This window comes from Varanus komodoensis, unplaced genomic scaffold, assembly GCF_004798865.1.
Source record: "Varanus komodoensis strain SLA01 unplaced genomic scaffold, ASM479886v1 scaffold3, whole genome shotgun sequence".
In the NCBI taxonomy this organism is placed as follows: domain Eukaryota; kingdom Metazoa; phylum Chordata; class Lepidosauria; order Squamata; family Varanidae; genus Varanus; species Varanus komodoensis.
In genome coordinates this window covers 66,202,029-66,218,793 of record NW_025335761.1, presented here as the reverse complement: position 1 = coordinate 66,218,793, position 16,765 = coordinate 66,202,029, and the positions used below count along the sequence as shown (strand labels likewise).

Sequence of the window (16,765 nt, the reverse complement as noted above, 5' to 3'; positions counted from 1 at the left end):
TCCCACTCATCACTAAAACGATCAGTGAGTTGAAGGAAGAGCATCTCAAATTTTCTGACACCACAAAATGGCTACCGACCGCCGAAAAATGCACATGGCCCTGCCATGGATTAAACTGTTTAAGCAACCTTTTCAAAAGCACCCGTTTTTCAAACTGATTTTCAAATGCACCTTTTCTGCCCCCTCACTTGCCATGCAGGTTTCCGTCAAGCCCACGTTCGTGTCTGCATCCATTTCTGGAAGCAAAATTCCAGAATTCTGGAATTGGGACACTTCCAGCCAAAGCCGACCTGAAGCCACTCTCCTGCATCTCCCTGTCCTCCTGGCATGCACACAAGAAACTCCTTTCTTAGCTTCATTCTACTTGTGTATTGTCAGCTGTCCTGAGACCTTTGCAGGGGACGGGACAGAAAAGCGGCTAGTAATGAAACAGAGCAACACCTCAGGCCTGCAGGCGCGTGACCACCGCTGTCACCGCACCAGGGGCGAGCGGCACGGCCCGCTGCCAAGCCCCGGGCCGCGCTTACCTCGAACGATGATGTTGGTGGACTTCTTGGCCGGGTTCCCCACGTTGTTGTTGGCGATGCAGCTGTAGGTGCCGGCATCGTCCGAGGTGATGGCGGGAATGGTGAGCGTCCCGCCCTTCAGGACGGTCTTCTCCGGCAGGGCGCCCACCGCCCGCACCCAGGTGAGCGTGGGCAGCGGCTCGCCCCCCGTGGTGACGCACGCCAAGGTGATGGCCTCTCCGGGGTTCACGACGATGGGGTCTTCCACCAAGAGCTTGATCGACGGGGAGGCTGCGGGGGAAGAGCAGTGAGGAGGTCAGGCGTGGCGGACGTCACCGCCGCCCAAGAGGACGATGAGCTAGGGGCCTCGGGAAGCAAAAACCGCGTGCATGGGAGACTCCGGGCAGTCGCTGGCAGGGCCTCGCCAAAGAGGGTTCATTCATTTCTGCGAAGGGAAGCAAAGAGCTGTGCGTTTGTTCACTCATAAAAAGCGTTTGGGCCCTTCTCTTTACAGCTTGGAGTGCCTGACCTGGAAGTGGGGTGGTCCCATTTCCTCCTTCCAGGATAGCAGCAGCGTTGGTGGTGGTGGCTTGTGGGACTCGCTGGGCTGCCCAGGACAACCCCTGCCAAAGCCACCGCGCCCCACGGCTGCTCCCCCCACGGTTGTGGCTGGCTACCAAACTCTGACTTCCCGGGAGATGGGACAGGGACTTGCCCAAGGACATCAGCCACGGTAGAAAAGCTTTTCATAAGAAATAAATAAATACGTGACCCCCAGGCAGGGCGTTCCTTGAGCTCCGAGGCCCCCAGACACCCTTCCGAACCCAAGCACAGCCGGAGCTGGCAGGCTCTGCAGCAGGCCAGGGGCCCAAACCAGAACGGGACAGAGGCAGACCGAAGGAGGCTCAGAGAATCTGGCAGGTGTCTGGAGAGATGCCAGGCAGGCGTGTCTGTGCCTGCCCCCAAGGCCTTCGGATCCACCCCCCGCCCCCGTCCCCGGTTGCCTCCATGACCAGGAGCAGCAGAAGGCCCGTCTCTCCCCCAAGCCGGCTTCCCATTCGCGTCCATCGACATTGCACGGCTGCATTCGGCACACACAGGTTGTGGGTCTCCCATTCGGCTGCTCATTCGCCAAAGCCGCGGGTATTCCATAGCTTCCCCTAATTGCGCTCCGCAGGAGGCAGGCGCTGCCGGGAGAGAGCGGCTGGGAGCCATCTGGAGCAGTGGCGCATCCCATCCCAGGGCGGCTCCCGGCTCCCGTGTGCCTCCAGCGGGGGTTTTATTACGGGCGTGATGGAAGGAAGGAAGCTGCCGTGCGGAGGGGGCCGCTTGGGAAGCTGCCGGGTTTGCAAGACGGGCTCCCCTCCCCTCCCCTCCCCTCGAACCTGGGCAACCCAGCAGGGGGGCAGGCAACTAAAGGCCAGCCGAAGGGCCCTGGCACTGCAGAGCAATGGGTTAGGACCCGCCAACCCTTTACCCCAAGGCAGGGGCAGGGTTCTGCAAAGGTATCACCGATGGTCTCACTTTGCTGCAATCACAGGTAACCGCAGCAGTGCCTTTGCGAGCTCCAGACATTCTCCCCGTGACGGCTAGAACAGCCCTGCAAGACTGCCCTGCCTCATCCAAATGCCCGTCCTTCGCAGGCCCCCAGCCTTCCTTGGCACCTCGGCAGCCTCCCTCCTCCGCCTCTGCCCCTGGGGTCTCCCACCCGGCTTGGCTCCTCCAGGAAGCCGGGCTTCCCCACGATGTGCCCAGGTTGTGCCCTTTTTGCTTCCAGGGCAAGTTCTAGGCATACAGGCATGTGAGGGGGCATCACACGGAGGTGGGGAGAGACCTGTTCTCCCCTGCAGAGGAGGCAGGACACCCTGCAACAGAGCAAAGCTCAGGGAGCCAAGGTTTTGTTTGGATGCCAGGAAGCACTTCCTGACAGTCAGGACCCCGAGGGTGTGGAATGGGCTTCCACGGGAGGAGGTTGAGGCCCCATCCGTGAGGGTGTTCAAGGCTAGGCTGGATGTGCACATGGTGGGCATGTCGTGAGCGGAGCTGGCTGGAGCTGGGGGTCAGACTAGATGGCCCGGGAGGTCCCTCCTGACTTGCGCTGTTTCTCTGTTTCTGGCTCGGGCCACTTGCTGTGGTTGGTTTGGTGCAGCATATTTGCAAAGCTCTCATCCAGCACTGTGCTTTGAAGGCCACCACCGTTGCCCTGTCAACTTCCGTAACGGTCCGGCTTTCACTCCCCTACGTCACGATCAGGAACACAATGTGGAGAATCTCGGCCTTGGTCTCCAGGGAAATGTCCTTACACTGGGTGAATTCTTCTAGTTTGTTTATTTTTTGATTGATAAGAGCTATATTCCTTTTTTTAAAGAATCCAAGGTGGCTCACACTGTTCTTCTCCTGCTTCTCTCACTCTCATCCCCACAACAACAACCCTGTGGGGTAGGTTGGGCTGAGAGGCTGCGACTGGCCCAGAGTCACCCAGGGGGCTCATGGCTCGGAGGGACTCGAACCCGGGCCGCCTGAGTCCTGGTCCCGTGCTCTTCACCACGACGCCACCCTGGCTCCTTTACTGCTACACTTCCAGGCCTGTCTTCTCCCAGTTTCTCGGCTGCAGGGGAACGACGACGGGGCCGGGAGCAGGGGCGGGTGGCCGTTTAGACCCCTGCAGAGGTGGGGCGAACGTCCTCCTGGTGGGGGAAACCGAAACGGCCCCCCCTCCAGCTTGGTGGGGATGCTCCGAGGAGGGGCAGCCAATGCGCGCCGTCAGCCCCTTTGCAGGGGTGGCGCGGCAGCTCCCCCCCCCCAGCCCAGTCCATCTGCTGAGCCTGCATCAAGCCCATTCACAGCTGAGCTGCAGCTTCCCGCACCGCCTGGGCACGGTGGTGCACTGTCCGGGTGGCCTTCTCTGGCAGCATCTGTGGACACCTTCCCTGCAGGAGGCACAGGCGCCGCACACCGTTTTCCTCGGCAGTCCTCTGGCGATGCTTCCGTGAGCAACGGCGCCAAGCCTGATTGCCTCCTTGCAGCTTGATTGCCTCACTGGTGGCGTCATCCCAAGGGCGAAGAAGGCGCCTTGGAAAGAGCTGCCCAAGCGGGGGCCGCCCTTCTGGGCGGGCGGGGGGGAGCTCTGCAGGCCTGGCCATGGAATCCGCATTTCCATGGCTGGAAGGATGAGGGCCACCGCAGGCCAGGTGCAGCTCTCCGATCAGAAGTGGGAGGAGTGACCCAGGAGGAGCTGCAGCCCTCTGGGTCCCTGAGCACCCGCCACAGGGTCCTGAGCAGAGCGGACACCCTGTGGGACGGCTTCCTCAGCGCCACCTGGTGCAGCTATACACTTCCCTCAATTAAATGCGAGAAGGCGCTCCTTGCAGGGATCCGTGAGCGGCGGCGCTCTCTCGAATCTGCACCACTTCCTTCTGTACAGAATGAAGCTGCAGTCATCCAGTTCATGGGGGCAGTTTGTCTGCACGGATTGCCCCGGGAACCAGGACCTCGCCTTGCCTTGCGTACAAGTGCCGGTCCTTCCAAGCTGCCCCTCTGTTGCCCCTTCTCCGAGCTGCGCCCTCCGGAAGCAGGAACGGAGGATGCAAGGCGGAGGGACCCTGTGCTCCCGGACTGGGCCAAGAGGGATCCAGAGCACAGAGAAGGACGCGTCACCAGGCATGGCAATCCGAAGCAGGCGGCCCTGAAGGGGCCCGCAAGGAAGGCCTGCGGCTGCTTTTCCCGGAGTTCCTGGGAGAGGCAGAACAGATGGATCTACCACCAGGGCAGAAATAGCCGGGTGGCGTTCTGCCTTTCTACACCCTTCCTATCCAGGATGGAGACCCTCCTGCAGGTGAAATGAGGCATGTCCAGGGCCCTGTCCTGGTCCTCCAGAGGAGTCCAGAAGGCCACACCACGTGCCGGTCCCCACTGGGGGGGCTTCAGCTTTCGTGCAGGTGCATCTCCTTCCAAGTGGCTGGCGTGACGGGCCGAGGTCGAGTGGCTGGCAGGAAGCGCTTGCGGCTCAAACAGCTGGGTTTGGGCCCCGCCTCTTTGCTGTTGGGAGTCCCCCAGAGCTGATGGAGCCTCGACACCTGCCCCTTCGTTCTGGCAAGCGAGCAAGGGGTGGCCACGGCCTCCCTCCTCAGGCCACAGGGTGCAGGAGCCAGACTGGGCCTGGGGCATGTGACTCCCAGGGCAAGCCCGGCGTGTGTGGGAGCGAGATCCGCCGGTGGCGTGCGGAAAGGCCTTCTCGAGAGGGAGGACCAGACTGGGCCGCCTCGAAGCGGAGGGGTGATGCCGAGGGCTGCCCCTTGCCACTGACCCCGTGGCCACTCGCTGTCTGGTGGCCAAGCCCAGCGCTCCGGAGCCATTCCAGGCCTCGGCTGCAGAGCTGCGCTCCCCGTCCGGTTTATCGCTCCCTTCTGCTTATTAGAGGAGGTGTTTCCTTATCTTGGGATTACAGGCATCCTCCGGGCCGGGAACTTGTCGCCGCGCATACTAAACAAAGCGCTTTATAGATCGGGCTGCACACGTGCACACGGCCCTCGCTCAAGCCCGGTGATGCTGTAATAGGTTGACATGGAAAGAGCTTTTTGTTTCTTTGTTAAAAAGTTGGACAAAACCGACTGACACTTCACGGAAGGATTACAACTCAGCGCGACCTTTCCAGCACGGACCTTCGCAAAGGCGATAAGAGGGCGGCTCATGGCGTGATCGCATTACGCCGCTCGGCCCCACTAGGGCACGGGGGTGCCGCGATCGTCCTTCCTGAAGGAACCCGTCAGGATCCGTCCCCTGCCTCGTGTGGCTCGTCAAGAGGGCTGCCACAAGCTCCACTGAGCGGTTTGCCCAGCCCCCCCCCCCCGCTGTTTTCCAAATGGGAGGCAGTCTTTGCTGGAGCACCAGCTGAGAAGCTGGGGGGGGGGGTGTCGGAAGGCCCCAGTACACGTGAGCAGCACGGCTGCGGCAAGCGCCTGTGGCTCCCCCGTTCTTCCAACAGGGTCCCTCGGCCCCCACGGCTGGCAAGCCCTTCAGCAGTGCCATGACCCCCAGCCCTGGGACCTGCCGAGCGCAGCCACAGGGATGTCCAGGTTAGTAAAATTCGAGTTTGACAAACTTCTCTGTTCCAACTTAATTCTATATTCGATTGTAAGATTTCCCTCCTTCTTTTCGATTAAACAATCATAGAAGAGCAAAGTTGGAAGGGGCCATGAAGGCCATCGGATCCAACCCCCGGCTGGTGCAGGACACCAAGTCGCACCACCCCACCCAGATGGCTGCCCATTTCTCCTTGAATCTCTCCAGTGTGGGAGAGCCCCCCACCTCTCCGGGCAGCCACCTGAGTGAGGAACCTTATGGGGGGCACCAACTTGGGCTTTGTTCCAGGGATTGGAGTTTCCCCAAACCAACACCCCACCCGTTGTGGTTTTCACAGCTGAATCCCAAGAGCTTTGCAGTGCCTTTTCCCAGTAGCCCATGATGTGGTGCGGATGCTTTGTGGCCAGTTTCTTCCCTGTGAAGGATTCCTAGATTCATAGAATGGCAGAGTTGGACAGGGCCATGAAGGCCATCAAGTTCACCCCCCTGCTGTTGTAGGACACCAGTTCACACCATCCCACTCAGGGCTGCCCAGTTTCCCCTTGAATGTCCCCAGGGTGGGAGAGCCCCCCACCTCTCCAGGCAGCTGGTCCCACTGCCGTACTGCTCTGGCAGCGAGGAAGCTCTTCCTGATGTCCAGCCTGAGCCTGGGTTGCTGCAGCTTGACTTGATCCTTCCAGCCATACATCCAGCCATGTTTTTTTGTTTATTTCCCCAAATGCACCCCCTGCCCTTGCATCTGTCCTGGAAATGCATGCATGACTCTCCCAGGGACGAAAATGTCTTCACAGCGTTTCCAAAGTGCACATCTGCTGTGTCCGCATGTGCTGTCAAGCACAGTTGCTTGGTCTGCAGGCCACGCGGCAGGCCCAGAAGTGGACGGACCTCGACCTCAGACCACGCAGCCTGGATGGTGGAAACTGGGCAGATCCTCATCCGCAATGAACTGAAACTGGTTTCTTGTGCAGCCCGAAATAGCACGGTGCCTTATGCAGGGTTTCCTGGCCAAGGAAGTCTGGGTGTCATTGTCCTCTGAGTAGGACCCTCCATCCCCGTGCCCAAGTTTGGACCTCTGTGTTTAAAAAGCCACTTGTCTCTCTAAGGACAGATAATTTCAACCTGCTGCGCCTGGATCTGGTTTTATTTTGACCCTTCCATTGCAGATTTAGTGTTTTTTGTTTGGAAAAGCTATTCTACGGATGCCTTGAGTGGCTATTTCCTGCAATTGCGTGCAAGAACCAGAAGGAAGGGATGCGAAGCTGCCTGCTCTTTGCAAGAAACCGTGCCCGGATCTGAATGCCGGTTCCTTGGCTGGAGACGCAGATGGGCCTGCCGGGCAGAGGAACCCTGCCCGCTGGGAGCATCCCCACCATGGCCAAGAAAGTCTGGAGCACCTGGTGCAGGACCAGTGGCAACCATTGAGCCCAAAAGATGCCACGAAGTGCCTGCAGACGGGCATGAATTCGTTGGGGGTATTGCTCCCAATGGCACCAGGGAGGCGCTGCAGGCCTCCGTGGTGTCTGAGGCTTTCCCGACGGACGTGTGTTGCTTTCGTGGCATCTGCTTAATTGTTGTATTTCTGACCAGGCTCGGCAGCATCCTGATGAGAAAGCGGGGCCAGCAGACGGCTCCATCACAAGAGCCAAAGGGGTGCTTTCCTCCCTTCTGCGGACCTCAAGCCATGGAGGTTGCACAGCAAAGCTCGGATTTTGTGCCAAAGCTTTCTGCAAAAAGGTTTGTTCCGTCTACCTAGCGCAGGAAGCAGCCAGCTCCTGGATGATGGTTTTGGCAGCATGCTTCCTCCCGTCCTGCAGCTTTCCTCTGCCGCGGAACGGGAACCGCCAGGACGATGCGCTTTCCCCATTCCAGGTTTCGCCCCCGCCGTTCGGAAACAAGCCGCTGATTTACGATCCCGTGGAAGTGCACCTTGGAGCCCGGTGCTCTTGCTGCGACATTCTTGCAAAGCAGAGACACCATGAATCATGGGGCATCTTCCTCTGACGGGCTGTTATCACATCTGTTTTCTTTGCAAACTGAGCAATCCAACAAGGCGCGCCGGCGATGGCTGTGAGGAGACGTGAGGACCGTGCGGGCGCATGAAAAGTCAAATAATGTGCGATGAATCTCCCCTTCACCCACAAACACCCTGTGAGTTCCACGGATCGGAATCTGGGCTTGGCGCGTACACGGGAGGTGCCGGCCACTTCGATTCTAGCACTGAACAAAGAAACGCACCGTTCGGTGAAGCCCCCTCCCCGCATGACAAATGCAAACAGGGCACTGATGGGGGGCGGGTTCAGGCACGGAGACGTAACTTGTTGGGCCACCACAGCTCTCTTTGCGAGGGCAAGGCGTTTGGGGTCCTGAGCCGCTGCTGGGAGAGGCCGTGCCCCCTAACCCATCAAGAGATGCCCGCTGCCAGACTCTGCCGCTGCCGTGGCAGGAGGAGCCATGAGCTGAGCTGCACCGTCAGAAGCACAGGCGTCCTTCGCCTTCCTGAGCAGAACAGCAAGCCGTGTGGGGCGGGTCCGTGCCATCCCGCTTTCCTGGCCTTGAGGGATCCTGCGCAGACCAAGGTGGCTGGACACCCTGGGAAGCGCCAGTTGGCAAGGCCAAGGTGGGAGCCAAGCACGGTCCGGTGCCGGGGGCGGCTGCCCCCATTCCTGAAGCATCACAGGCCACCCTCGGGAACTGAGACATGCCAAGATATCTTGCTATGATTAGGTCTAGGCCAGTCCTATCACTTCCTGGCAAATAGATGGGAAAGAAATGGAGGTAGTGACAGATTTTATTTTCCTGGGCTCCAAGATCACCGCAGACGGGGACTGCAGCCAAGAAATTAAAAGACGCTTGCTCCTGGAGAGGAAGGCTATGGCAAATCTAGACAGCATACTAAAAAGCAGAGACATGACCCTGCCGACAGAAGTGTGCAAGTGTGCTTGGAGCTCCTGTACTCCAAGAGGCTTTGTTTGTTTGTTCCAACACGGCAGCCTCCTCGTTTCACTGGGATAAATCCTGGAGCCTGGGAGAGGCTGGCCTTGTTTTGGCTGGAAGCCAATGAACGGAGTAATCTCATTTAAGTCAATAGGCCTGCTTCAGGGCAAATACGCCCAGGAGGTGTCAGACTCAACTTTACAGGCCGCTTCGTGGTGGGCCCTTCCGGCCATTCGGAAACCCTGCAGCTGGGCCAGGGCCTTGAGCTCCGAAATTCGCTCTCCCGCCTGGAGCAGTGCCCAGGGCTGCTCTGAGGCCGCCCTGCACTGCCCCTCCGCCATCGGGGCACGCGTCCTCCAGGCCACGTCCTCCACCACGCCGTGGCCCTGGGGGCCTGCACCCCCACAGGCCACGCCGGCGGCCCGGCCCGGCCTTCTCGAGGCTGCGTGGGCAGCATCTCGGGACGCCCAGCAACCACCCGGGGGCAGGAGCCCGGCCCCTCCTGGTCTGGAAGGGGAAAGGGCAGCCCTCTGGACCGGAGACTGGTGACCGGCCGGGGACTCCTTGCCCGCGGGGTGGGGTGGAGCCGGGGGGCACTGCATCCTCAGCCTTGCCTCCTTACAGCCCCGCCCTCCCCACGCGGGGGCAAAACCGGGGTGGAGCTGGTGGCGGTAGCACCCCTGGGGGGCATGAGCTCGGCCCCCGTAGCCCTGCCTGGCTGGTGGGCAGCCGGGGCCTCTCCAGCACCCTCAGCCGGGCTGGAGAGCGGCTGCCAATCCGTGCTGGCAGTGTGGGGCTGGAGGAGGCAGGGTCTGTTTCCACCTCAGCCTGCTCCCCAGTGCTGCCCCCTCAAATTCCTGCAGGTGCCGGGTTGCTGGTGGTCCCACCGGCACACCCCCTCCATGGTCCACCGCCCGGGGTCCAGCTGCCACAGCCAGAGGTGGGATATTGCGCTGGTTCCCCGGCCCGGTCCCCTCTCGGAGGAGAGGACTCAGGCACTGCATTCCCTGGGTGTGCCTTCTCCCCGCCACCCCCCACTCCCCGTGAAAACCAGAACCACCCAATCGAGCAACCATTCCAGGGAGGGCCATTTATTGGCACGAGACCCAAGTGCGAAGCCCAGATAAGCCCCCATCTTGCCGCAGATGCAGCGCAGGAGCCTCGTTAGGGCTTCCTCCGCCAGCGCCCTTCGTTAGTGTCTTGGGGCACTTGGCGCATCCGAATTCTTCGCCGAGAGCCCCTCCGCCGGCGCTGCTCTCCTCCGGCGATTCTTGCCCCCCGCCAGCTCCTTTGAGGGGTGAGCCAGGGTCTGGGTGCAGAGAGGCCGGCGGCTGGGTCTCTCCAGCAGCCCCTCCGCACCCTGGAAAGCGGCTGACATGCATCCATGAAGGGGTGGATTTAGGGGAACGCCGAGGGAGCCCACCAGCCAGGATATTCTCTGCAGAGCCCAGCGGGCGGCTGGCGGGCGGATCTGGCCAGCTTGGCCCCTGGCCTGCCCCCCTGGCCTGCCCCCCAGGCGCCCTGACCCTTCTCCGGGGCCTGCCCCGTTCCCCGGCACCAGTCATTCGGGTCTTTCCCGGCCTCTGCACCCTTTTCTGCCTGAAAGGTGCAAAGACCACTCCCGCGGTCCGGGCGGCGGTAGCCCGGCGTCCTTGGCAGCTTGGCCCCTCCCTTGCCTTCTGCTTCCCCATCGCTGGGGGTCCTTGGGGAGCTTCTCCGAGCGGGATGTTGCTGCGCACCCGGGAGGCCCCACAGAGTCCCGGCGTGGTCTCCATGCCTGGCCGCCCCAGAGGGCCCGGGCTGTGAAAGCCGCCAGCGGGGCCGGCCGGCAGCTCCCCCCACCAGTGGGCCAGGGGGCGGGGTGGGCGAGGGGCTGGGGAAGATCACGGGCCTGCTGCCTGCAGGACAGACGCAGCTGGAGCTGGAGGAAGGCCTGGACAAGCAGCCCTTCCGCCACATCCCTGCGGCTGCCCCGGATGCGGCACGCCACACGCACCCATGCGGCCTCTCCTGGAGCCCCACCTGCGCTTTGACCCCGTGTGCAAGGCGCCGGGTGCAGAAATGCTGGGGTGGGGCCAGCAACACTCGCAGGGCTGCTCACCTGAAGGAGCGCCTCCTTCCGTATGTGCCTGCCCACCCCTTCAGACCTGGGGCAGACGCCTTTCTCCGGGTGCCCTCCCTGAAGGAGATTAGGAGGGAGGCTACCCAGAGCAGGGCCTTCCCCGTGGGGGCACCCCAGCTGCGCAATGCGTTCCCCAGAGAGGTTCGCCTGGCACCATCACTTTATTCTTTTCTGCGCCAGGCCAAACCCTTTTTATTTTCCCAATGTCTTAAGAGCTGACTGTTTTAATTGGGGTTTTATTAATAGGTGAATTTTAGGACTCTGTTTTAATTTTTTTTACATTTTGTATTGTTAACCTATCCCAAGTTTTCGCTAATGGGATGCTCTAGAAAAGTGCTAAATAAAAATAAATAGATAAATAGGTGGGGGAGAAGGTTTGAAAGGCACCAAGGCCCCCTCCAGTTATGTTGATGCAGAAAGATGGCCAGACAGACAGACAGCAGATAACCTCCTAGGCGAAAGGCGGAGTAGGAACACTTTGCAAAACTGTTCTCTGGAGTTAATTAACGGCAACTCAGACAACTCTGCCTCCCAGGAACGTACTCCAGCGTGTTGCATAATATGACCTGCTATTGTCACACCGTCTGCAAACACCGTACGCAGCCTCGTTAGAGGTGACGCACTTCCTCGCACGTGAGTAAACACGCAGGCCCTCCGGGCAGAGGGGGCCGGGAAGGACGGGCTGCGACCGGCGCTGCTGCTCCCTGGGCATCGCCCTCGCCACCCACCCCGCGGAGCGCAACGGAAAGCGAAGAGACCGCGGCAAGGGGTGAAGCCCGGGGACCGGCAGGAGGCGGGGTTCGGGGAGTTACCTGTCCTGTTGGACAGCCGGAAGGAGACCATCTTGTCCGAGATGTTGCAGACATTCCTGACGGAGGCGATGCAGCTGTAGTTGGCGTAGTCTTGCGGCCGGAGGTTCTTCAGCTTCAGGATCTTGGTTTCCCCCTGCAGCCGGCAGAGCGGGAGACACGTAAGGGGCAGGTCAGGGCTTCGGCGGGGCAAGCACCGTCCCGGGGGGTCGCTGTGGGGAGGGCCCCCCCGGCTCCTGCACGCCAGCTGCGTGGCCCTTCCGGCGGGGGCTCAGCCTTCCCTTGCCCGCTCGCGCCAGCTGAACTCCAGCACGTGGGGAGCGCGCGGCGGAAGCCCTGCACCCCTTTCCCGGGATCTCCCCCACCACAAACAAATGGGCACCCGTGATCCCCACGAGGGGGAGGATTCTTGCTGGGGTCCTAAGACCCCTGGACCACCGCAGCTCGGGGGGAGTCTTTCACGGCCAGCACTGAGGGCTGGCGCGACACCCCAAGTTCCAGCACTGAGGATGGGATGGGGCGCGAGCCGGCGAACGGAGGACTTGGAAGAGCCAACGTCCTGCGTGCATCTCAGATGCCTGCGGCCACCGCAAACCCTCTGGCAAGAGAGCAGGGGAGTGGCGGGCTGCGTGTCGGCTCAGGTGGCTTGGCGCAGGCCAGGAGAGCGCCAGCCCCGTTCCCTGATCCCTCCACAGCGTGCTGGGTTTGATATATTTTACAGCTAGGCTTTAAAAATGCATTTTATAGCAGATTCAGAGCTATGTTCAATGGCTCCCCCATTACTACAGTATTTCCAAAATGTATGTTTCAACAGGTCGACATGATGGCTTCCATGAAACACACAATAAAATCACAACATTTACAACCCGGAGGCAAAAGAATCTGGAGCAAGGAAACAAACCAACCGACATCGCGGGAGAATAATCGCAAGCTAAACCTGATGGCAGGGGAATATTTTCATGGCTCTCTTGGAGGCGAAGGGGAGAGGGGATTCTGTGGCTTCGGTACCACCCATCATTCACAACAGGGCCATGGAGAAGATTTTTCATGGTGAATAAATCAGGCATTCATTTTTAACTAAGGAACACTGTAAACTGATCTGAATAAATTGAAAAGCTGGGACAGCCCATTGTAATACATAAATGCTGCAAGAAAAGTGGAGAACGACTCCTTAGGACTGCAATCCCGCGTACATTACTTGAAAGTAAGCTTCACTGAACTCAACGGGCCTACTTCTGAGTAGGGACACACGAACTGCATGGCAAGGCTTGCAGTGGAGTTGCAGACAAGCTACGAGGGAGCAGCTGGGCCAGGGGCAGGTCCATGCACCTCCATGCCGGCCCCCCAAAACTTCATGGCCGCCCCTGCCCACACATCTGCAGAGCCCGAACGACCGTGAATCACGTTTCCGTTGCGTTCCTTTACCGTTTATTTTTAGACAGCAATTATGCTAACGAGCGTGCATGGATTGCAGGGGAGCCTATAATGACGGTGCTCCATTTCCGGCAAGGGGACCGAGGGGAACTGGCAGTGCTCGGGAAGGAGCCGGTGCTGTGCCGGAAAACACAGGCCTGCAGAAGCTCAGCCCCCCTAAAAGAGTGTGCCACGGACAAAGGCTATTGGGGAGGGGGCTGGAGAGGAAGGAGAACCGAAATAGAAAAGAGGGGGGACACATGCATCAGCTGGGGGGTCCCTCACTTCTCCCACTCGCTCTCGCTCACTCTTTTTGAGGGGTGTACAAAAAGCTCATTCCCGCTTGCCGGTTCTGTGCACATGTCCCATGTGCAGCCTGGGCAGAGGCAGGAAGCCCCTTCTCCGGAAGATTGCACACGTCACTGAACTTGTGCAAAATGTGCATGTCTGAACACACCTACTCGCAAAAATGCACAGTTGCACACAAAAGAAATCCCCTCCAACCCGCACAGAGCTACACGTTCGGTTTTATCTTTTTAGGTAAAATGCACACTTTTAAAAACACACGTTTCCCCCAAGCAAAATGGAGGCGTGTGAATGCAAGGAAGACTCCAAACAGGCTCCACGTGGCTGAGAAATGGCTTCCAAAGCGGGTGGCAGCCGAAGCCCCACTTGGAATGCGAACGTGCGTGGGAACGAGTCAGGACGCACACCACACCACCCGCAAAGCACACAACTGAGGCAGCAAAGCAGGGGGCGACTCGGGATCCTCTGAGGATCACCTCACCCCTCACCTCGTGCCCGGCTGCTGCTCGTGTCCGCAAGCCCTGCTCGCTCTGCGTGGCCGGGAAATTGCGCAGCTCAAGCGCTGCCTGGTTTGCGCTCCCCCCCCCCCCCCCCCCGGCTAAAGTGGAGCTGATTCAGCCCAGCAAAACCAAACTGTGCAAAATAAACTGAACTAGGAACAGGAGGGTGGCGAGCACGCGCTGGAGAGCTGGTGAACAGGTTTGGTGGACTTGTGCTCTCATTCTGATTTGGAGCTTGGAAAGGCGGACGTGGTGCGCCCCACAAGCAAAAAGCCCTCTTCACACGCCATAGTGCAGTGCTTCCTGCACAAGCGCCTGCTGCAACCCTCTGCTCCCGAAACGGACGGGAAATGCCTGCTAAGGAGCCTGGAACCGCACAGAAACGGGTTTGGAAGCTCCAGTTAGTTCCGAACGGACCAGCTGGACTCGGGGGAAGCTTGCTGAAGCTGCTGCTGTGCCACCCCTCGTAAGCCTTCGGTCCTGGGACGGTCTGCAAACGTTTTCAATCACTAAATAAAATGACGACGAGGAGGGCAGAGGGTGGAAGAGCCCCGCCAGCCCCGCCAGGTGCCGTAGAAACGCCTTTCGCGAGGCCTCTTTTTCCTTCCTTGCTTTGAGTCCCACCTTCCTGTTCTGGCAGAGCGTAGCCTCCTGGAAGGATGCTGAAGAAACCGGAACGCTTTCCGGCAGCCTCCATCCCAGTGCTGCAGCCTATCGGGAACACCATGACTCTTCCTCCTGACTTCTGGCGTGTTTGCTCCCCCAGCGAGTCTCGGGCCGCCCGCAAGCGTTCCTGGCAAGTCATTCCTCCCAATCTTCATCCAAGGCATGGATAAAACTGTGAGGAGCAGTGGGGCCTGCGGCAGCCCATGCGCCCCCCCCCCCCCCCCCCCCACCATCCTGGGCAGCTGTTTGCTCCATGGGAAGATTCAGCGGCGCTCGGCTAGCACTATTTGGATGGGCAGAATGTTTCTGCCAGACGTTGCCCTGGAATTTGGGTTCGGGGAGGAGGGAGGACCACGGCACAATGCTGAGGACCCCTGCATGCCCGCCCCGTGCGCCACGGCGTCCTGCTCCCCTGTTCCAGCTCCATCTTGACTGGTGGGACAGAAGGGATGTGGCGGCAGCAGTGGCCTGCGCTCTGAGCGGGTGCGAGTGTGCCGCACAAGCTCGTCCAGAAGGCCTCCGGCATCCCGGTTTTTCTGCATTCCCACTCGGAGTGCGCGGGAAGGTTGCGTCCCTCTGTGGGTCAGGCGGGACAATGCCCAATCCTATGGCTGGGAAGGAACGGAGGACAGGCTGGGCAGGCGGGGGGCAGGGCTGCTATTTTCTTGAAACACAAAACGAAACTGCAGGCATGCCGTATCGACAAGATGAAAATAACAAAGATTGATTTATTGATCTGCGCAGCATTCGAAGTTAAATGAAGTAATGGAAGAATCGTATGTTTTGTAACATCTCAAGTCCCACCTGAATGATTCCTTCTGTTCCGGTTCATTAATTTCAAATTGTAAATGAGCAGAACGGCGAGAATGGGACTTCTCTGCTTCCTCACACAATCGGACAAGAATATCAATGAAGGCAACGTCGAGACGGCGTATTTCAACATAATAATGATGATGAGAATGATCATGATTTACAGCATCCTTACGAAGGAGATTGCAAAGTTGGGAAGGGTGCCGAAAAGGCTCGGACGAGGCCCTTGTGAAGGGTATGGAGTCCGGGAAGGTTTTCCCTGGGACAAAGGTGAGTAAGAGGGACATGATACTGGTGTCCTGGAGTTACCTTGGCCATCCTCTGGTTCAGAGGCTGATCTTAGAGACGCGTGACCTGTGCTGGTAAGAAGGGCGGCCATCTCAGATCTGTGTGCGTTAAGAAGTCGCAGAAGGATACCTTCTCCGCCTGGCGATTTATGTCTGAATGTTTTGCCACAGTCATCCACTAAATGACACCCTTTTTTACCACCAATTCCTTGATTCCAACCTTTAATTCCTTGATTATTATATATGGCCTTTCTTTGGCAAGAAAATTTAGCACGGTTTACAAATGCATAGAAATAAGCCCCACATGTACACACAACACACACACACACACAACACACAGCATGAGCTGGGTTCAGAGCTGGGTCATACCTGGCAATGCACAGGGCACAGCCCCCTGCAGAGAAGGCTTACAGGCGTCTTCGCCCCACGAAGGCCTCCGTAGCCCAAGGCAAGAGAAGACGCCTGCGGCAGGGAAATCGGCATTGCCTATTGTCCCAAAACATGCATTTTGGTAGAAAACGCATCTCATAGTGCATGTTTTGGGAGAAAATAGGTCCCAATTTCAAGTGTTCCCAACCTTTCTGGGGCTGGCAATGGAAAAGGAGGGAGAGTCACCCGGCCTGGAAATACGTTGCTTTCTCTGTGCCTGCTCATAGCACGATGGACACTTGCAGGGTCAAGAATCGCCCGATTCGTAATGGTTAAGGCTCACATGCTGGTCCTTCAAGGGCAGCTCACTGAGGCCGTCAGCGAGCCCAGAGGGGCAGGGGCCCACGGTCCCCAAGCCCCTCCAGGGTCGATCTCCCCATCACAATTCCATCCACAGCATAAAAATCCCCATCATTTATCAAAATAATTTTTCAGCCAATTTGTGTAATTAGATGTATTATGTCTAATGACTTAATTAGCGTAAACACAGCAAATGTAATCTCATAATTGGGCTCCGCAATTACAATATGTGATGGCGATGAAAATCGTGGAGGGGGCAAGGGCGCAGAACGTGAGGATGGCGTGGAAGGGTCCCCATCCGATGAGGAGGCGAGAGCGGGGAGCTTCCCTCCGTGTAGCACGAAGTCGTTGAAAGAGGCCCGTTGCCCGTGTCGGAGCAGCACGGACTCGCTTCCCAGTACTGTGGCCCGTACTTCCAGGGTGGTCCCAAGCACTGAGCTAGGAAAAGGGGGGGCTGCAGACCACCACCCCTGCAGGGGCACTGAGCAGCCCTTCCGAATATGCTCTTGGGGGGGTGCGGCAGAGGATGCGGTGGCTGGACGGGGTCCCTGGGGCGGTGGGTGCTGGCTTGGTGGACTCCAGGGGATGGTGGAGGACAGAG

The 16,765-nt window shown here is 59.1% G+C and overlaps 1 protein-coding gene across 1 annotated transcript in view; it reads right to left on the bottom strand.

Annotated features, from left to right (window-relative positions):
* The window catches only part of MDGA2 (MAM domain containing glycosylphosphatidylinositol anchor 2), a 193,508-nt gene that overhangs the window by 115,094 nt on the left and 61,649 nt on the right, over nt 1-16,765 (bottom strand). Inside the window, exons 5-6 of the mRNA XM_044436278.1 lie at nt 11,457-11,589; nt 528-797 (exon numbers count right to left, since the gene is read on the bottom strand). Of these exons, the coding sequence (XP_044292213.1) occupies nt 528-797; nt 11,457-11,589 (403 nt within the window). The remainder of the gene's footprint in view (nt 1-527; nt 798-11,456; nt 11,590-16,765) is intronic.